General features: G+C 43.2%; 1 protein-coding gene across 6 annotated transcripts in view; it reads left to right on the forward strand.

The window, feature by feature from the left end:
• Positions 1 to 10,589, forward strand: part of Efcab3 (EF-hand calcium binding domain 3) — a 419,664-nt gene extending 409,075 nt beyond the window's left edge. For all 6 annotated transcript variants that reach the window (XM_076543522.1, XM_042282956.2, XM_042282960.2 and 3 more), the window contains 2 exons: positions 7,533 to 7,655; positions 10,114 to 10,589. In XM_076543522.1, the coding sequence (XP_076399637.1) occupies positions 7,533 to 7,655; positions 10,114 to 10,440 (450 nt within the window). In that variant the 3' untranslated portion in view covers positions 10,441 to 10,589. The remainder of the gene's footprint in view (positions 1 to 7,532; positions 7,656 to 10,113) is intronic.
• The last annotated feature ends 11,927 nt before the right edge of the window (positions 10,590 to 22,516 follow it).

Below are 22,516 nucleotides of genomic sequence, written 5' to 3' on the forward strand. Positions count from 1 at the left end.
TTTAATCTGTCATATTAGCTAATTTAAAAAACTTCCACTTGTAAGAACCCAACTCAAGACTAAAAGCATGTTTTTGTTACAAATATTGGACAGCCTCTTGGGTGATTGCAGTTGCTTTGAGGTATTTATTTGGTTTAGGGCTGGGATTTTTACAGACAAGGTCTCATGTAGCCTAGATTGACTCAAACTTGCTGTGTAGCCAACAAGGACCTTGAACTTAGTTATAACTATTTCAACAAAATAATTCGATTTACTGAAGATAACAAACCTTGGTTTGGGGTTGGGATGAAGACTATAAAAACAATAACAAACTAAACATGGTGGTTCATTCCTGTAATTCTAACATGGAGAAGGCTGAAGCAAAAGATAGCAAAGAATTCAAGGCTAGCCTGGGCTAAGTATTGAGTTTCACACCTGTTTAAGCTACAGTGAGCTTTTGTATTTAAAAAAACAAAAACAGGTGGTGGTGGCACACACCTTTAAGCCCAGCACTTGGGAGGCAGAGGGAGGAGGATCTCTGTGAATCTGAGGCCAGCCTGGTCTACAGAGCCAGTTCCAGGACAGCTAGAGCTGTTACACAAAGAAACCCTGTGTCTAAAAACAAAAAAACCACCAAAGCTTAAAGGACAGCAAACTGCATGTGATGGCACATGCCTATTAATCCCCGCACTCAGGGAGCTGAAGCAAAAGAAGTGAAAGCTATCTTAATACATATAGCAAGATCCTGTCTCAAAGACCAAAAAAATAGTAGAACACTAAAAGGTCTCAAATCTACTTTCATTGCTTTCCCATCACCTCAAGCCGGAGCTGCGTTTTGAACTATCAGCCAGCTCCAGGTTGGCCAGACATCTTGGGAGGGAAGGCTCAGACCCACATCCGTGGAGCAATGCTGTGATGGAGGGGCCTCCCTGCCTGCCCCTCACTAGAACCTTGCCACCCATGACCCCGATGTCCCTTCTGGCCCTGTGTCACTCTGTGGCCTCCAGTCCGTTTGCCTGTACATTACTGTCCTGAATTACAGAGTCTCTGGATGCCCAGGTGTGCTCATGCTTCCATACAGTCTGAGGAAGGTCTAGCCTCACCCCCAAGTTTGTTCTAAGCCTTCCAGCATAAGCCACAGGACTGAAATTTACCTGGAATAGAGCCTGGTCCAGGCATGGCAGTTCACACCTATAATATCAGCATTGAGAGGGTGAGTTCAAGGCCAACCTACAGTACACAATAGTTCCAGGCCAGCCAGGCTATACAATAAGACCCGGTCTCAAAAAAAAAAAAAAAAAAAAAAAAAAAAAAAAAAAAAAAAAAGGGCTGGAGAGATGGCTCAGCGGTTAAGAGCATTGACTGCTATTCTTCCAGAGGTCCTGAGTTCAATTCCCAGCAACCACATGGTGGCTCACAACCATCCGTAATGAGATCTGGTGCCCTCTTCTGGCCTGCAGGTGTATATGCAGACAGAACACTATACATAATAAATAAATAAACAAAGCCAAGCCTGGCTCACAGAAAACTCAATATACTTGTTTGTGTTTGGTTTTACATGGGGGATGGAACCCATGTACCAACTATGCACTTTACCATTGAACTCCACCCCATGCCCTTTGGATAAAAGAAAACAATACAATCAGTTTATTTACTGAGTGCCCATTATATGCTAGATTGTCCTCATCACAGATTGTCTCTCATCAGAGATCGTCTGTCATATTAGCAGCAGTGGCATCAGTGACTTCCTAAGTAATCTACTTGCTTTTACTTTTTCCCTTCTTTATATGTTCTCAGTATACAAATAGTAGCCAAAACAGCTCTGTTCAAATCGACTTGAAATCCTCCAGTTGAGCTTTTCAGATAACTCAGGGAAAAAAAGATAATCTTCATGATTACTTACAAGGTCCTGAATGACTTAACCCTAAGAGTCTGCCAGGCATGGTAGTGCATGCCTATAATCCCATCACCCAGGAAACTGAGGCAAAGAGATCATAGACGACTTGCACAATATGGGGAGACCCACGCCTCAGATAATAACAGTAATAAACCTGAACCTTCCAATAACTGAAATTCATCAAAATTACAGATCCAGTTCTTCAGTTGTACTACCCACAATTGAAGTGCTCAAATGGCCTATTAAAACACTCGAACATATAGAACATCTCCATCACTGCGGAATGTTCTGTGGACATCACCAAAGTGGACCCTCACACACTTACCCATTTTGTCCTCACACTCTGCTGTTCCTCTGCTTGAACACCATTCCCTGTGTGTCTGAAAAGCCCTGTTCCTTGCTTCTCGTGAGTCTTCTTGCAACTGTCATTCCAGGAGTTTCCCACAAGTCAACACAATGAATGCCACTCAAATGTTCACTTCAAATAGTCATTTTAAGTTATTAACGTCTACCATTTTGGTCATTTTATATTATGAACTTCTACCACAATCAGTTTACTTTGGATTTTTGAGATAGGATCTCATACTGTATCCTAGGCAGGCTTTCAATTTGCAATGATTCTCCTACCTCAGCCTCCCAAGTGCTAGGATTTATAAGCCTGTACCACCACATCCAACAGTAAATTATCTATTAAATATATAGTTTAGAGTCTGGAGAAGTGATTCAGTAGTTAAGAGCACTTATTGTTCAGTCATACTCTGTTTTTTGTTTGTTTATTTGTTTTGATTTTTTGAGACAGGGTTTCTCTGTGTAACAGCCCTGGCTGTCCTGGAAATCACTTTGTTGACCGGGCTGGCCTTGAACTCACAGAGATCCACCTGCTTCTGCCTCCCGACTGCTGGGATTAAAGGCATGTCCATTACCACCCAGCTCATACTCTTTGTTTTTTTGAGACAGAGTTTCTCTGTGTAACAGTATGGAACTCACTTCGTAGACCAGACTGACTTCAAACTTACAAGAGATTTGCCCTGCCTCTGCCTTCTGAGTGCTGGAATTAAAGGCCATACTCCTCTTTTGTTTTGTTTTGTTTTGATTTTTGGGACATGGTTTCTCTGTGTAGTTTTGGTGCCTGTCCTGGGTCTCACTCTGTAGACCAGGCAACACCACCGCCCGGCCCATACTCATTTCTTAATGCTACTTTTACAGAGGACCCAACTTTGGTTCCCATCACCTATATTGGGTGGCTCATAACTGTCTATAATTCCAGCTCCCGGGGATCTGATGCCTCTGAACTCCACAGACATCTGCACTCAAGTGTACATAACTGTAGCAGGGTCCTGTGCTGTTGTTCCCTTTGGGGGAGGGGACCAAGTAGGCGCAGAGTCAATAACACAGACTCTGGGAGAATGTCGAAACAACAAGCTCAGTTTATTCAGGAAGAGGCAAGCCTTATATACCCTCCACCCCACCCTGGGGGGAAGTCTGATGAATATTCATCTGTTGATATGACATGGCTGCCTCTCATTGGTCCAGGTCATCTCCAGATCATGTCTCAGCTGCTGTTGCTAAGGTCCTTAGGCAGACCCAGGTTGGCTCTCAGGAAGTATCTTTTTACTTGTTTGGGCCTGCTGGCCCTCAAGCCTGTTAGAGATATGTCATCCCACACACAACCACACACACAATTAAACATAATTTTTAAAATATATTTAATAAAATAACAGCCCATCCCTTTTCCTAATTTTTCTATAACATATGTTGCCATCTATTGTTATACCTCAGGTATCATATTCACATTTATTATATGTAAAAAAAATATAGTGCATTATAATCTATATCTACATTTATAAATATGATAATGTGCTATATCTACTGTCACACAAGTGCCTATTAATAGATATAATATTGATATATTAATGTATATAATAGATATAATATTGATGCGTGTTGATGTATATAATATATATATATATATAGCTGTGGAGATAGTTCAGTGGGTAAAGTGCTCTTGCTGTACAAACATGAGGAGCTGAGTCCAGATCCCCAACACCCAGGTAAAAGCTGTCCTGGTGGCACATTCCTATAACCACCTGGAAGACAAGTAGACCCTGGAGCCAGCCAGGCTAGCTGAAAACAGTGAGTCCTAGTCCAGTGAAAGAACCTGTCTTAAAAAATACAGCGAAGATAGATAGAGAAGGATACCTGAAGTCAACCTCTGGCCTACATACTCACAGATACAACTAGATCATTTTCATAATTTCATGTGTTTACATTTTATATGTATAAATATATAGAACATTAAATATATACCACATGAGATATAATATGGTGTATTGTGTCTAAGCTAATATATTAATAGCTCACGCAACATTCTACATATTTACAAATGTTAATTGAAACCAAAAATTAGGACTTAAGTGTCAGAATGAAAATAACCAGATACACATTATCAACACACTCCCCGTGACCTACCCCACTCACAAACTCTGTATGTCCCCATTTTTTTAAAAATGCTGCATGAAAAGCTGGGCAGTGGTGGCGCATGCATTTAATCCCCACACTTGGGAGGCAGAGGCAGCAAGACTCTTGAGTTTGAAGCCAGCCTGATCTATAGAATGAGTTCCCAGACAGCCAGAACTATGGTGACATTGTGTCCCCCAATATATTGTACACCCTAATAAACTTATCTGGGGTCAGAGAACAGAACTGTAGATGAACGATCTTATTAAATAAGAAACACAGAGCCAAATGCAGAGTTAAGAGGTCAGAGCAGTAGCTGAGAGCTGAGACTTAAAATCGCCTTCTTACCCTTCCTGCCACTAATGTCCTTCCCCTCAGCAAGAGACCTACTTCCTGTGTATCTGTCTTTTTATTGACTTTCTGTTCTGCCTTCTCATTGGTTGTAAACCCAACCACATGACCTCCTCATCACTGCCTGTCTATACAGACCTCCAGGTCTTCTATGGTTGGTATTGAGATTAAAGGCATGTGTCTCCATGCTGGCTGTATCCTTGAACACACAGAGATCTGTCTGTCATGTGATCTGGATTAAAGGTGTGCACCACTACTGCCTGGTTTCTGCTATGGCTTGCTATTAGCTCTGACCCCCAGGCAACTATATTTATTAGCATACAAATAAAATCACATTTCAGTACAAATAAAATATCACCACATAGAACAGCCACTAGACAGACATAGAGGCTAGAAAATGGTGGCACACACAAACCCTTAATCCTAGCATTCCAGAGGCAGAGATCCATCTGGATCTCTGTGAGTTCAAAGCCACACTAGAAACAGCCAGGCATGGTGACACACGCCTTTAATCTCAGGAAGTGATGGCAGGAAGCAGAAAGGTATATAAGGCATGAGGACCAGGAACTAGGTGGGTTAAGCTTTTAGCTTTTAGCTGCAGTTCAGCCTAGATCCATTCAGATGAGGATTCAGAGGCTTTCAGTCTGAGGAAACAAGATCAGCTGAAGAATTGGCAAGGTGAAGTTGAATGTGTTTCTGTTCTGTTTCTCTGATCATTCAGTGTTCACCCCAATACCTGGCTCTGGGTTTGTTTTTATTAATAAAACTTTTTACAATTCAGCTACACAGAACTACACAGAGAAACCCTGTCTCAAAAAAAAAATACAAAAAGAACAATAACAAAAAAATGCTGAATAAAATGACAAATATTCAAAAATCCTCAAATGCAAGCAAAATTCCCATGTTTCAAAAAGCAAGACAGCCAGGCAGATCTTTGTGAGTTCAAGACCAGACTGGTCTACATAGCGAGAGCTTCCCTTGGGGAAAAAAAAAAAAAAAAAAGCAAGAGAGACCCTACAGCCAGAACACCAAGCTCATAATATGACCCTTGGGATAGACAGAAAAGAGAGGCACCAAGGTCACATGGAGGTACTTAGACCTGATAGCTAGGGACAGGGGTTGGCCTGACAATTCAGGATCAGATGTGGATGCCTAGAGTTAAATCTAAAAAAAAAAAAAAAGATTTAGATTTAATTTTAAATCTAAAAATTCTACAAAAAATATCAATCTAAGAAGAAAGGTAAATACTGCTCAGCACAAGGCCCAAGTTCAACCCGGTAGGAGCTGTCAATGGAGAAGAAAGTATTCCTTGAAAATGTGAAACCTGAGGTTTGAGAAAACATGGGTATGCTGCTGGGATTCACAGTTCCCACACTGGATGCAGTCTCCAAGCTGTGCATTACCCTAAAAAATCAGTTTCAACCTTAGGAAGTCTGCAAGACACAAATAGAAACATATCTAAGTCCTGAGCTACATAGTTCATACATAAAAACAAAAACGTTTTGAGAGATGGCAAGACGGCCCCGTGGTAAATGCACTTACTGCGTAAGCTTGACGCCCTGAGTTCAGTTCCCAGAACCTATGTGAGGAATGGAGAGAACTAACAATATAAAGTCCTCTGGCCTCTGCATGAGTGCCATGCACAGACACACAGGCATCACACAATCAATCAATTAATATCAATTAATGTAGAGAGATCTCAGAACAGATTACATAAAGAACACGGGGAGACATTTGGCCTTAGAAATCACAAAAGACTCACCTGGGAGGAAAAAATGATGGATTAAAGGATAGAGAAATCTCACAATGGGGGGAAGAGTTAAGAACATTCGTGCTAGATAGCTTTAGAGAGAGCAGATCAGTAACTGATGGAGTTTGAAGTCTGGCTTTCCAGCAGCCACTTGGAATGTTAACAGTGAACAAGAGCCTAAGAATGCCAAGTAGCAGCGAGGAGGGTCTGGAGATGAGACAGTAAGCATGTCCAAAGAAAGTGAGCAGTATGTTTACCTAACTTCCCCTAGCATCGTTCAGCAGCCCAGCAACAGGACAAACAAATGCAGCTTCCTTCCAGAAGTCTGGAAACAACAGAGGTTGCACCCTGTGGAGGGCACCTTCCTAACAGCGTGGGAAGTCTGGGTCGGAATGGAGTTGGCTCCTCTCTGCCCTCCTTATCCACTCCGCACGTGAAACATCCATCAGTGTTTGTCTTATAAGCAGCTTTATTATTATTATTATTACTACAGTGGATCTACTAAATGCCCGTTCACACATGTACCATGCTAAGTGTGCTAGTGCAACTGACAAATGCCTTAGTGACAGCCTTATAAATCACATACAAATCCTCCCATAAAAAAATTCTGACCCAGAGGTGGTGGTGCACGCCTCTAATCCCAGCTCTCAGGAGGCAGAGGCAGGAGGATCTCTGTGAGTTGGAGGACAGCCTGGTCTACAGAGTGAGTTAGTTCCAGGACAGCCAGGGCTACACAGAGAAACCCTGTCTCAAGAAACAAAAAAGAAGAAGGAAAGAAAAAAAAAAATCTGGTTTTGTTTTTGTAAAACACTGTCACACTGTAGCCCAGGCTGGCCTGGAACTCATACCGGTTTTCTTGCTGTAGTCTCCCAAGGGCTGGTGTTACAAGTATGTCCCATTATGCCCAACTTCATATTCATACTTCCCCCCTCCTCAATTATGTCTTTTTATAATTAATGTCTAAAGTTAGCATACATAGTAATGGGTTTCACTGTGGCATTTTACACATATAATTATGTGTATAATTATGTCTTTGTTATATAATTCAACCTGAACTGTTTTACTGATCCTTTTTTTTAATTTTTAATGTCCATAAAGGCTGCGGCTGTAAAACCTATCAAGTCTGCCTCAGGCTATTCAGATGACATCCTAGCCATTGACCAGCTATTCAAGAAGAAGCATCACTGGACAGTGTCTGACGCGGCCGCTATCAAACAGCACGTGAGTACTCCCTGTCAACCGCCTTCCCAGACTGCGGCGCCTCAAAGGTGTCTTCTGCTGGGGAGACTCCGCCTCCAAAAACAAACCAAATCTCTACTTCAGAGCGAGACAAGATGACTGTGTCGCTCCCAGAAGTCGAGGGAGCTGGCATTACTTGAGGGGTTCAGGAAAGAGGAGAGGAAAAGACTAGGAATACAAGTGTCTCCCGTGTGATTTGAGTAGAAGCATCGAGAGCATGATGATTAGCATCAAATGTGGAAGCGGGGAGCAGTAGACGTGAATCCATCCTGAATCCATCCTGTCCTTCTCTGTGAAGTTGCCTAGAAGTTAGGCTACAGCCAGTGAAAGTGTGCATTCTGGAGCCTCTCTGCCCATGCCTTAATGTGTGTGTCTGTCTGTCTGTCTGTCTGTCTGTCCAAGTGTGTGATCACGTGTGCGCCAGAGGTCAGTCTCAGCTGTTGCATTCCTTAGGTATCTTTTGCCTTTTTTTTTTTTTTTTTTTTTTTTTTTTTTGACAATCATCACACTCTCGATGCCCCTACTCCCAGCTTTCGACTCCCACGGCCAATCTTCTCATAGCACCCACTCGCTTGTAAGTGTGTATCCATGAGTTCTGAGATTAGGAGACACCATAGAGAGAAAACACAATTCCTACTCTAAGAGAGCTTGCCATGAGGGCGAAGTCTCAGAGAAGGAAGTGGACAGTAGCCATGAGCTGGGATGTGTGGAACTTCAGAACACAAAGCCATGGGCAGCTGACTCCTGTCTCGCCATTAGCAGGTAAACAGGCAAGTAAATGGAGGCTGCCTGTGGCCAGATACCTCCAGCACCAGCACCAGCTGCCCCAAAGGCTAAGAAGCTTGAAAAGATCATTAGTTTAGCATCCCTATAACTCAGCCATAGGAGAATAGCAGGGATCTCCGTGTCAGGTGAAGGAAGCTAGGGTGAGCATGTGAGCTATTTCAGTCTGCCTCCTTTGTTTAGCAGTAGCCACCTACATACTAACAACTCATTTGCCCCAGCCTAGACTTCTTTCTTGTACATTGGCCTTACCTCACTCACCATCTGATAAACATTCCCCCTTTGTGCTACATCTCATAACACATCATGCTCAGCATGTCCCATGCTCACTCATCATCTACTGCATCAGCCTGCCTCTCCCCTGAGAATGCTGTATCTCAGTTGTTGAAACCACCATTTACTCAGTCACTGAAGCTAGAAGGCCAGGGGGCACCCTGAACATTGCTTTCCTCCTCCTCCTCCTCCTCCTCCTCCTCCTCCTCCTCCTCCTCCTCCTCCTCCTCCCTCCTCCTTCTTCCTCCTTACCTCCACCAGTCACCAAATCTAGTCCAACTCATTCTGGGAAGCTTTCCAAGTCTGTTCCCTTCACTCAATCCCTGTTCTCTCTGCCTGAGTTGAGTCCTTCCGTAAGACTTGCTTGGACAACAGCCTCTAATCTGCTATCCCAGCCATTTTCCACACAGCTACTAAATGATCTAACATGAAGATCCAAACACGTCATTGTCCTGTTTAAAGGAAAATGCTTGAGTTGAAGGTACAGTTCAGTTGGTAGCGATCTTGCCTAGCACAGACAAAGCCCTAGGTTTGAGTCCCAGTTCTGGAGGCCAAGAAGGATGGGTGCAATAAATGCTTCCAAGTAGCACCCTAAAGGTGGAAAAAGCAATAGTGTTACAAGCTGAAGGGCAGCCTATGCTGCGCTGCACAAAAAAACGTCAAGGCCAGCCCTGGTCACCAAGGCTTCCCCTCCAGGGGCGGCAGCGTTTTCTGCTCTGCTCAGCTGAGGAATTTATCTCACTTCCCTCAGAAACTGCTCCCACCGCGTGCTTTCTACCAAGGGCTCTCCTCCACTACACTGAACCTTCAGTGACTCCTCCATCACTCCTCCCTCCTCTCACTTTAACCCCGACGGACGGATGGACGGACGCTCTGGTAACACCAAGGTGCTCCAGCTCCCCTGCCAAGTCCAGGCTGTTTATTGTCTTCAAGCACTTGTTTATGAGGCCTCTTCTTCCTGGGACTCCTTCCCATAACCCCTTGATGCCTCAGCCTTCATATCCTTAAGGATTTCCTCAGCTCAGCATCTTCTCCCAGCTGACTCTCCCTGTCTCGGCCTGAACCCCATACCTATATATCCCAGCTTGGCTCCACACTTCTCTCCTGGAACTCACTATGGAAACCGGGCTGGTCCCAAACTCCCAGAGCTCCGCCTGCCTCTGCCTCCTGAGTGCTGGGATTAAAGGTGTGCGCCACCATGCCTGGCTTTCAAGTGATACATTTTGATTTCCACCAACTCCTAGCTCATAAGTCCCATGCTACCCCATATGTAGTCTCAGTGATCTTCACATGTGTGACTCTCACGTCACCAATGATTATGGTTTATAAATCAAAGATCGTTAAGGTAACTCCACTAAGTTAATTACCTGTCCTTTCGGTGCAGGTCAAGAGAGCCACGGACACCTATAACTTAGGAATTGCGCTTGAGCACCGGAAAGAAATGCTGAATCTCTGGAAAAAGATCCGAGGGGATTTGATTGGGATCGAAACCAACAATGAGTCCTTTTATAACACCTTTTCTACGTACACGTGGTCCTGGAATGTCTGCCAAGAGCTGCTTTCCCCTAAAGACTTGCGCTTGCATGATGCCTATGCGAACAGAAACTCCTCCGGCAATTCTGGATTATCTTCCCCATCAGACTTCAGTGAGTGTGACCTGGAGACAGGAAGGAAAAGGAAGCGGAAAGGTTTCAGGGGATTTCGGCAATGAAATGTCTACATTTTCTAAACAACTCTTCGAAAACTGCTTTCCATAGTTATCAAAATTATGATTTCTTGCTTTTATCTACTACAGTCTTAGCAGGTGGAAAATTTGACATCTTTTGGATTCCATCCAGTAAAAACCTTTAAATCATAGAATGGCTTCTCTTCCCACGGTTTCTCTTTCCCAGATCTTTGCTAGCTAAAAGCAGTTACCCTGTTATTAGAGCCAGTTTCTCCCTGCCACTCCCACTCAGCTTAAAACAGCCAAGACAGCAGCAGAAAGGGGTTTCTAAGGGCCCTCCCTGCAAGAAGCATTTGAGTTTGGGGTGACTGTAAATGAGATGGGTTTTGAATGTTTGTGACAGACCCCCCCATCAGAGGATGGCAGCTGCAGGGAATAGCACCAGCATGCCCTCCACCCCCACCACGAAGAACCTCTGTGAAATTTAGGAATTCCTAAGGCACAACTTTCACTTGGATTGCTCCTGCAAATAATAGATCTCACTCATTACATTAAAGACACACATAACTGGGCGGCGGCGGCGGCGGCGGCGGCGGCGGCGGCGGCGGCGGTGGCGCAGGCCTTTAATACCAGCACTTGGGAGGCAAAGGCAAATGGATCTCTGAGTTCTAGGCCAGCCTGGGCTACAGGGCGAGTTCCAGGACAGCTAGAGATACACAGAGAAACCCTGTCTCAAGGGAAAAAAAAACAAATATACACATAACTATATTTCAAATTTGTGGAGGTATCATAGTATCTTGTTTTGTGCATGTGCATGTGCTATTTTTGCAAGTGTGTACATGTGTGAGTTCACTGGGGTGTTCTTGACCATGCTGGTGCATGTGGAGCCTAGAGGTTGATGTCAAGGCATCTTCCGAAATCACTTCTCCCCTTTGCTTTTTGAGTCAGGGTTTCTCACTGAACCTGGAATTCAACATTTCTGCTAGACTCCAGAATCTACCTGTCTCCATCTCCAACTCAATGTTAAACACTACTGCCCTCAAATTTCTACATGGATCCTAGGGGTTGGAACTAAGGTCGTCATGCTTATACAGCAAGCATTTTGTCCACTGAGCTACCTCTTCATGCTGGAATGTCAAGATTTTTATTGTGATAAAACTGTAGCCAGGCGGTGGTAGCACACCCCCATTAATCCCAGCACTTGGAAGGCAGAGCCAGGCGGATCTCTGTGAGTTTGAGGCCAGCCTGGGCTACAGAGCAAGATTCAGGACAGGCAAAAGCTACACAGAGATACTCTGTCTTGGGAAAAAAAAAAAAAAAAAAGCAAAAACACAACTGTGTGGTGGTATTATGTTCCCCGAAATATTGTGCACACCAATAAACTTACCTGGGGTCAGAGAACAGAACAGCCACAATATTAAACATAGAGGTTAGGCAGTGGTAGCACACGCCTTTAATCCTAGCATTCCAGAGGCAGAGATCTACCTGGATCTCTGTGTGTTCAAGGATACAGCCAAGCATGGTGACTCACGCCTTTAATCCCAGAAAGTGAGCCTTTAATCCTAGGAACTGATGGCAGAAAGCAGAAAGGTATTTAATGTGTGAGGATAAGGAACTAGCCTGGTTAAGCTTTTAGGCTTTTGAGCAGCAGTTCAGCTGAGATCCGTTTGGATGAGAACTAAGAGGCATCCAGTCTGAGGAAACGGGATCAGCTGAGGAACTGGCAAAGTGAGGTGGCTGTGGCTTGTTCTGCTTCTCTGATCTTTCAGCATTCACCCCAATACTCAGCTCCAGGTTCCTTTTTATTAATAAGAACTCTTCAGATTCTTGCTACATAACTATAGAATTTACCACCTTAAAAATAAGTAAGTGGGGGACTGGAGAAATGGCTCAGCAGTTAACAGCACTGGCTGCTCTTCCAGGGGACCCAAGTTCAATGTCCAGCATCCACATGGCAGCTCACAGCTGTCTATAACTCCAAGATCTGGCACCCTCACACAGACATACATGCAGGCAAAACACCAATGCACATAAAATAAAATTTTTTTAAATTATTAAAAACGGGGTTGGGGATTCAGCTCAGTGGTAGAGCACTTGCCTAGCAAGCACAAGGCCCTGGCTTCGGTCCTCAGCTCTGAAAAAAAAAATTGTTAAAAACATTTGTGTGTCGTTCTTGTTCTTCTTAGACCCCCTTTTGTAGCTCTTCTTCCGGCATTCTGTGGGTTTTGACAGTTTACCAAAGGGAGGCACACAACTTTGGGATTCTGCAAACACTAAATCTGCTTTAACCTTTTGCTCTATTATCAGGATGACAAAGGTATTTTATTTCCTCTGCCGACCCCCCCCCCCGTGGGGGGCGCTCATTTAGCCCAGGCTAGCTTCAGGTTTGATAAACAGGCAATGATGGCCTTGGATTCCTGATCCTCTTTTCTTCTGAGTGGCAGGAGTGTGGAGATAACAAGTGTACCCCACCATGGCCAGTTTATGTGGTGTTGGGTGTCAAAACCAGGGCTTCATGAATGCCGGGCAAGCACTCTGCCAACTGAGCTACATCTGAAATCGCATTAATTCATATGGATCCTCTTGCCTTCCCCCTGCCCGCCCTCCCTCTGTAACCCTGGCTGACCTGGAAATCACTTTCTAGATCACATGTGTATGGAGAATTTACAGCAGCCCTCATGCTTCTGACCCCCAAGAGCTAGGATTACAGCTGTGTGCCATCATACCCAGCTCTTCGCTAATTCTCATCCAAAGTTGACAAAAGGTATCAACTCTCTGCAAGGATTTTCTATGAAACTGTTTTGGAGGAGTGTTGTTAAGACCATCCCAATCACTATGCAGGCCAGATTCTTTAGCCATTGTTCTAGAAAATAACCTGATCCAGAAGAGAAAGAAGGAACCAAGCATGGCAGCACACACACACCTGTAAGTCCAACTCACTGGGAAGCTGGGGCAGAAGGATTGCAGGAGTTCAAAGTCAGTCTAGGCTAGCTACGTAAGAGACCCTACCTCAGACCAGATGTAAAAGACACATTCAACACTGTTGAAAACGGAGGACTGTGTGAAGAGTTTGTGTTGTTTCTTCAGAAGGATCCTCATCATGAGCTGTATGTTCATTCTACTTTGCATGCCCAGTCCTCCTGTATGCCACCATGTCAGGCTACAATATAAAACTACAAAATGCCAAGAAAAGGCAATGAACACTGTAAGGGCCTCCAAAACCATTTACTGAAACTGCCTTGAAATAATTTTGTTACCTACCTTGAGTATTCAAAAGGCTAGCTGGGGACATGGCTTGGTGGTGGAGCATTTACTTAGCATGTACAAGACTCTAGAGGCAATGCTTAGGACAAAAATCCAAATCTGTTCACCATCTAGGCACATTGGCACATGCCTATATGCCTAACTACTTAAGAGCTGAGGCAGGAGGATCAATTGAGCCCAATAATTCTTTCTTTCTTTTTTTTCTTTTCTTTCTTCCTTTCTTTCTTTTTCTTTCTTTCTTTCTTTCTTTCTTTCTTTCTTTCTTCCTCTCTCTCTCTCTTTCTTTCTTTCTTTCCTTTCTTTCTTTCTCTTCCTTCCTTCCTGTCTGTCTTTCCTTCTTTTTCTCTCTCTTCCTTCTTTTCTCCCTCCCTTTCTTTTCTCATTAAATATGTCCTAATTAGTTTCCCCTGCCTCTACTCCTCCCAGTTCCCTTCCATCCAGATCCACTTCCTTTCTCTCATTAGAAAAGAAAAGGCTTCTAAGAGATAACAACAAAACATAACAAATGAAAATATAGTAAGAGAGCTGGGCAGTAGTGGTACACGCCTTTAATCCCAGCACTCAGGAGGCAGAGACAGGCAGATCTCTGTGAGTTCGAGGCCAGCAAATAAGGAAAAAAAAAAAGAGTACATGCCATGTGACTTCATCATCTTAAGATGACCACATGACATAAAGCAACAATTATAAAACTTCTTGGTCCAAATGAGTTCTCTGTTTATCATTGTATCTCTTTAAACTAAGGAAGCAACAAGTCTCAAATATTTTGGATTGGTATGGATTTTTTGTTTGATGATAAAAATTTAAGGTTATATTTGCTACAACATACTATATAAGTGATTCAACCCTGGTTTAGAATATATTGTATATGATGATAAACTTTTGAGGTTATAAAGGTCTATTCAGATTAACAAAAGTTGATTTAAGATGTATGTCTAACTACTTATGTCTTTGCTAACTGTTTAACACCAAGTTGCTAAAAAAATTAGATAAGTAACATATGTTTGATAAGGCATATTTGTAGGTGGAGTTTCTCTGTTTCTCAGCAGCTGCTCCCAAATAACCACTCAGAGACTTATTATTAATTATAAATGCTCAGCTGATAGCTCAGGCTGGTTACTAGCTAACTCTTATATTTTAAATTAACCTATATTATCTACCCATGTGACTGTACCTTCTCTCAACACAGCACATTCATTTGCTTTTCTCTGCGTCTCTCAGGACTCTTCAGACTCTGCCCTTCTCCTTCCCAGCATTCTCTCTGCCCTGAAAATCCTGCCTAGCTATCGGCCAATCAGCTCTTTATTAACAATGAGAGCAACACATTTTCACAGTGTGCAGAAGGGTTATTCCACAGCATATATTTGATAAGCATAATTTATAAATTCCTAAGGTCTACTCAAGTTCACAGTAATAATATTTATTTAGCTTCATCATTACTCACTTTAAGCTTTAGCTATTTGTATAGAGTAAGCTATACAAAAAAACTGCAACATTCTATAATGGTGTGTCTGGGCCCCCAAGAAAGTCCTTTTCCCAATGTCAGGCATTTAGGCAAAAGCCCCCATTCCTTCAGGGGCTTGAAGAAAGTCTCTGCTTGCTAAAAAGGGAGTCATTCTCATCTGTGGCAAGAGGAACTGTGGCCCTTCATTAACATATGACTGTGGTGCTTACTGACTTATCTCTAGGCTCCCTCAGTCACTTCTCACAAGTCCCCTTTCTCTCCTTCCCATTTAACCCTGAAAATCTTTCCAGTCGCTACTTGCTTTCCTAGGAGACAGCCTTGGCAGTTTGGAATAAACTTTTTCCCTTTTAACCCATGTAGCTATTTTGTTTCTTTACTAAGCCCATTTTCATTCATGGTGCACTATAAAAAGATCAGTAAAGTTACTAGTCTCTCTATGGACTGTATCTATGATTAAAAGTTTTATTTTAACACTAGAAGAACTTTAATTCAAACAAAAAAATTTTTTTTTCAAGACTGGGTTTCTCTGGATCTTGCTCTGTAGAATAGGCTAGACTCTAACTCAGAGATCCGCCTGCCTCTGCCTCTGCCTCCCGAGTGCTGGAATTAAAGGTGTGTGCCACCACCGCCTGGCCAAAATCATAACCTAACAGGGATGGAACATAAAGTCCTAGTCTTATGAAAGCTACTAACTTATTATAAAATTGTTAAGGATAATTAAATAATCTATCCTCAGTTCTCTGAGGATATTGACTGACTATGGCTTTAACAATAACCCGAGTTCAATCCCCAGAATCAATATGGTAGGACAAAACCTCCTGACCTCTTGGATGTTCGGTAAGTAAATAAAAAGTAACTACATAAATAATCATAATTTTTAAATTAAAAAATAAATATTAGCTATTCTTTATAGTTATAATTTTTGGGAAGACATCCATAAGTAGCCATATTTTCTAACCAGAAAGTAAAATTAGTAACTTTGAGAAAATATTTTTATATAGCTATGTGTCTAGGAATATAGAATTTGGATGCCAAATTATGTGTTAGGCATAGTGGTACATGCCTGTAATCCCAGCACTTTGGAAGTAGAGACAAAAAAAGAGTTCAAGATCGTACTGCAATGTGACAAATTTGGGACTAGCCTAGACTACATGAGGTCCTGTCTGAAAAGATAGCACCCAAAATATTAGAATTACTGCAGTGTTTCTTTGGATCAGTGACATAACAAGACAAGATACTTTTAAATATTTCTGATGGGAAAAATGTAAATTGTGCAGCAGTCCCATCTCCCTGTTACCCTGTTGTACAATGCAGGTGGCAGTATCAACCGACATCTCTCTGTTGTGATACCTACGGGGACAGTTATACCATTCGCTCACCAACGTGCTGAATTGCATGCAGAGTGCCAGACCCTGTTCTACTATCCAGCTCTGAGCAGACTGAACCCCTGACTTCCACAGGGCTTAGAAACAGATCTGATTGTAACCAGTGGCTCAGCAATGCCTGCTGGTGACTTTTTCAGGACAGATGAGAACAGACATCTAGTCAGCCCGGATAGGGACAGACATGACCAAAGCCATTCCATCTGATGAATCAGTAAGTTTATTGGAGCTACTTACAGGCGCGTGAGTGAGGAATTGCGTGGGTGACTCTTAGCAACTGCATCACTGAAAAGCCCACCCAGCATGAGTAAGGACCCACGAAAGCTGCATCCCTAGAGTTCCTTGCCCATCTTTCAGGCAGTGTTACCAGAGATGACTCCTCTCTCCCAGAAGCTGTTTGGGGCTATAACCCAGGAGAAGTGGAATGTGAGTTTTCTGTTTCCTAAGCTTCCTGTGTCTTAGCAGCTTCCTTCCTTCCTCCAGGAGGGAAAGTCCCAGTTCAGAGGAAATCGTCACATCAGTGCCATTTCTAGAAATTAACCCTAAAGATAATCATGAATATACAAAGTAAGTTACAAAGATTCTTATCATGTAGAATGTTTAATAGATAGGGTCTCACTGTGTTGCCCAGGCTAGCCTTTCATTCCAGACTTAAGCAATCTTCCTACTTTGGCTTCCTAAGCAGATGGACTAAAAGTGCACACCACTATAGCCAGACTGAATTTTTAACAGCAAGAAACTTAAAGTAGCTGAACTGTCAATAAATTATGTTACCGTTATCCAAAATAAGACCAGAAGTTCGTTAAAGTGATGTTTCAAGCAATGAAATATTTCCCCAAACTTTTTATTAAGTTAAAATAAGATAAAAGGTGCTTAAGACATGGCTAGGGGCATAGATGTGGCAACATGGGTATGACCCCATCACTCAATGGAGGCAGGAGGATCTCAAGTTCCAAGTCAGCCTGGGCTACATAGACCACCTCAAGTCAGTACCCCCAACTCAGTTATCTATGTAAACAAATTAATGGAAAGACTAGGAAAATATCAAAGTGTTGATAAATCAGTGGTGGACCAAATGAGATATAGCACTGTAGGCAAAGTTTCCCTGTGTCTCAGCAGCCACCCCCAATAACCACACAGAGGCTTAGTATTAATTATAAATGCTCAGCTGATATCTTAGGTTTGTTACTAACTAGTTCTTACAACTTAAATTAACCCATATTTCTTATCTAAATTCTACTATATGGCTCGTGGCTTGTTACCTAATTTTCTACACATTCCGCTTCCTCTGCATCTGGCTCACATCTCCTCTGACTCCGCCCTTCTTCTTCCCAGCATTCTCTCTGCCCCAAAATGCTGCCTAGCTATCAGCCAATCAGCTTTTTATTAACACTGAGAGCAACACATTTTCACAGTGTACAGAAGAATTATTCCACAGCATAGCATTTTTTTAATATCTTCTAAATATTCTACATACTTTTGTTTTTTGAGACAGGGTTTCTTTGTGTAGCCTTGGCTGTCCTGGAACTAGCTTTGTAGACCAGGCTGGCCTTGAACTCACAGATCCACCTGCCTCTGTCTCCCAAGTGCAGGGATTAAAGGCCACCCTGTGTGCCACCATGCCTGACTGTAGTTATTTTTTAATAAGGAAAAATGAAGCCAGGAGTGGTAACACATGCCCAACACTTAGGAGACAGATGACAGAACTCTCATGTCTCAGGTCACGCAGGGCTATAGCAAGACCTTGTCTAAAGAAACACAAACGGTGTGGTGGTTTGAATAGGAACGGCCCCCATAGGCTCATAATTGAATGCTTGGCCATCAGGGAATGGCACTACTTGAGAGGGATTAGGATGTAAGGCCTTGTTGGAGTAGGTGTGGTCTTGTTGAAGGAAGTGTGTCACTGGGGGTGGGCCTTGGGGTTTCAAAACCTCAAGCCTTTGAGAACTCCTCCTGCTACCTGCCAATCTGGATGGAGAACTCAACAGCTACTTCTCCAGCACCACGTCTGCCTGCATGCCACCATTCTCCCTGTCATGATGAGAATGGACTAAACCTCTGAACTGTAAAATGCCTTCTCTTGTAAGAGTTACCACTGTCTCTCCACAGCAATAGAACCCTGACTGAGACAAAGGGCCTGGCCAGATGCCTCAGCAGGTCAGGGCACTTGCCGCCACGTCTGGCAGTCTGAGTTCAATCCCCAGAACCTACATGGTGGTAGGAGAGAACCAACTCCTATAGGAGGTTCTCTACACTCTACACAGAACTTTGCACACTGGCACCCACAGCAATGTACACACACACGCACAAACAAAATAAACATGTAAAAAAATTAGAGTGCCAAAAACAAACAAACAAACAGGGCTGGAGCAGTAACTCAGTGGAAAAGCACTTGCTAGCATACAAGAAACAAAGAAAAAAGAAACCAGTTACCGTGGTTCATGCCTTTAATCCCAGCACTCAGGAGGCTAGCAGCAGAGGCAGGGGGATTTCTGTGAGTTCAAGGCCGGCCTGGTTTACATAATAAGTTCCAGGACAGCCAGAGCTACATAGTAACACCCTGTCTCAAAACACTAAAACTAGAAGAAAAAAATGAAAGAGAGAAAAAACAAAAACAAAAAGAGGTTGTTAAATCAGTTTGTACAAATCTTCAGCAGCTCAAAAGCTGCCTGTGCTCTGAGACCCCAGGACTCTTCCTTGGAGGCTCTTAGGCCACAGCTCATGCCCAATGGCCCAGAATTCACACTGTCTGTAGCTGGAGGCAGAGGGAGCATGGAATGATTAACTGCCCTGCCTGGGTAACACCCAGGACAACTTCTCCTGAATTGCCCTGGGCCTTTACAAGTATTGAATGCATCCACTGAGTAAGGGAGTGCTCTTTGCTCTCCCCGAAAAGGGCCCCTGGCTCCTCTGAAACACAATTCTCAATGTACCACAGGAGAAACCTTGCAGCCATGTCTTCCAAACGCCTTTCAAAAAATGTTAGATGAGCCTGGCCATGGTGGCACAGGCCTTTAATCCCAGCACTTGGAAGACAGAGATCCCTGAGTTGGAGGCCAGCCTGGTCTACAGGACAGGCAAGGCTACACAGGGCAACCCTGTCTTGAAAAAAAAAAGAAAAAGATTTTCAAACACCGAAGAAAAATAAGTTATACAGGCCAGCAAAATGCAATGTGTGAACTCATTTAGAAGGCTGGAGAGATGGCTCAGTGTTTAAGAGCACAGGCTGCTGTTGTTGTAAGACCTGGGTTTGACTCCCATCAACCCATATCAGGCAGCTCACAACTGCCTATAACGCCAGCTCAAGGTGACCTGATATCCTTCTGACCTACACACACACACTAAAAATTTTAAAAGAAAATAGTTTTTTAAAACTCAAGTTTAGAATAGTTAGAACATTTGGAGATGCTTGGTTGTAATCCCAGCACTGGCAAGGTTAAACAAGGCAGGGAGTCCAACATTTGAAGCTAGCCTGGGCTACACAGTCAGACACTGGCCCATCTTCAAAGGCCATGTGTTTGAAAGAACGTAATGGGAGGAGATGAGGGAAGAGGAAAGTGATGTAATTATATTATAGTCTCAAAAAGAATTAGCCAGGCGTAGTGGCGCACACCTTTGATCCCAGCACTCAGAGGGCAGAGGCAGGCAGATCTCTGAGTTTGAGGCCAGCGTGGTCTAGTTCCACACAGCCAGGGCTACACACAGAAACCCTCTTGAAGAAGAAGAAGAAGAAGAAAAGAAGAAGAAGAAGAAGAAGAAGAAGAAGAAGAAGAAGAAGAAGAAGAAGAAGAAGAAGAAAATAAGAATTAAAACACAATTGCGAGCGAGCGCGCGCGCGCACACACACACACACACACACACACACACACACACACACACACACACCAACAGCCACAGGTTTCAAATGGCTCACTTAGTGGAACTTCAAGTTAAAGGACAATGAGCTTTCTGCACTCATAAAAGTTATATAGTAGGATTGTTGAATGTGATCTCTAATATTTTTTAATGAAGTTTTTTGGCTCTTGAAGAACATGCTATAAAAAAAATAAGTGTAGCTGGATGTGGTGGTGTATACCTTTAATCCCAGTACTTGAGAGGTAGAGACAGACAGATCTCAGAGTTTGAGGCCAGCCTGATCTGCATAGCAAGCTTGAGGCCAGGCAGAATTACACAGACCCTGTCTCAAAACAAAAATAAAATAGATATCACTGGGCTGGTAGGATGGCTCAGCAGGTAAAGCGGCTCGCCACCAAGCCTAAGGACCTGAATTAGACCCCAGAACGCACATGGCAGCAGACAGCCCACTCCAGCAAGTTGTCACTGATCTCCATAGGTGCACTGTGGCATGTGTGTGCACACATATGTGCACACACACTAAACAAATGCAATAAAAATGATCTTTAGAAATGTGAAGTCAACTGCTCTAACTACACACAGCCAGCCTTGGACATTGTCCTTGCTCTTTGGAAATGGGTTCCTGTTCAGAGTCTTTCGAGATGCTGTGAGGTTGAATGACATATTTTTTGTCTTCAAACAGAACACATGCTCTTGGGGTTGGTGAGACAACTCAGTGGGTAGAGGTGCTTGCCACCAAGCCTGGCGACCAAGTTTAATCCCCAGTACTCACATGGTAGAAAGAGAAAACTACCTCCAGCTAGCTGTTCTCTAACCTCCACATGCTCACTTGATCATGTCACACACACACACACACACACACACACACACACACACGCACGCACACACATAAATATAAAATACATGTCCTTGACTGTCTTTTTGTTCTCGTGTCTTTATCTTCATGATTAGGAAGGGCTTAGAGCATGTTCCCATGGGAAGACTGCGGTCTTCACTATGTCCTTCATTCCATAGAATGAATATCATGGGCTATGTCTACCTCCACTGACTAAAAACTCCTTCCTTCACTCCAAGTAGTCAGCACTTGGAGTCTTCTCAGCCATCCTTATATTGACAGCATGCTTTCTACGAGATTCTTTTAAGAGTCAGTTTGTTCCTGTATGGATATAGGGCATGAAGTAGAAACAAAGGAGACTAAAGGGAATGAGGAGGACCGAGAAAAGGGAGGGTAGAAGGCTACAGAGGAATGTGCCCAACCTACAATATATATGTGTCCAAAACCTTTAAAACAAATTATTTGACAAAACCATCCTAACACTTGAGACAATAAGGTAAGATCATCATGATTTAAAGGCCAGCCTGGGCTACAAAGTAAATTCTAGGTCATCCTGGGGTAGAGACTCTGCTTCAAAACAAGTAAACAAGAAAAAAAATTAAAATTGTAGCTAGGCATGGTGGTGCATGCCTTTAATCCCAGCACCAGGGAGGCAGAGGCAGGAAGACCTGAGTTGAGGCCAGCCTGGTCTACAGAGTTTCAGGAAAGAAAAAAAAATTAAAATTTAGGAATTAAAATGATAGAGGCTGGAGATATTGTTCAGCAGTTAAGGGCACTTGCTGCTCTTCTAGAGGACCTAGGGTTTGATTCCCAGCACCCACATGGTGATTTCACAAGCATCTGTTAACACCAGTTCCAGGGTTCCAGGGGATCCAGTGCCCTCTTCAGGCCTCCATGGGCATTGCACGCATGTGGTGTGCAGACATACATGCAGGCAAAACACCCATACACATAAAGGGGGAAAACTTAAATAGAAATATAAGTCTGAAAATGCACAATTATAGACTATATGCCATGATCTACCATTAGATTAAAGGTATTGATCATATATGCATAATAAATTGAATATTGTATACATATTACAAACTGTGTATGCATGTATTACGATCTTTACTATGCCAGTTAAGCCTGTTTCTAAAAGGTGTGGTCATGTATATATTCCTTTTAAATGTGACCATGTCTTTGCTCTCAGAACCCACTTCGCACACACGCCTTGCCTCCGGGCCGACTGTGGTCTTGCTGGCTGTCAGCCCCTGTGAGTCGGCTACCCTGTCTCCTCACAGTCAAGGCCTTCCTGGAGGAGCCTGCTGGGGTTCGAGCCCT

The sequence above is a fragment of the Peromyscus maniculatus genome, chromosome 8 (genome assembly GCF_049852395.1).
Source record: "Peromyscus maniculatus bairdii isolate BWxNUB_F1_BW_parent chromosome 8, HU_Pman_BW_mat_3.1, whole genome shotgun sequence".
Classification (NCBI taxonomy): domain Eukaryota; kingdom Metazoa; phylum Chordata; class Mammalia; order Rodentia; family Cricetidae; genus Peromyscus; species Peromyscus maniculatus.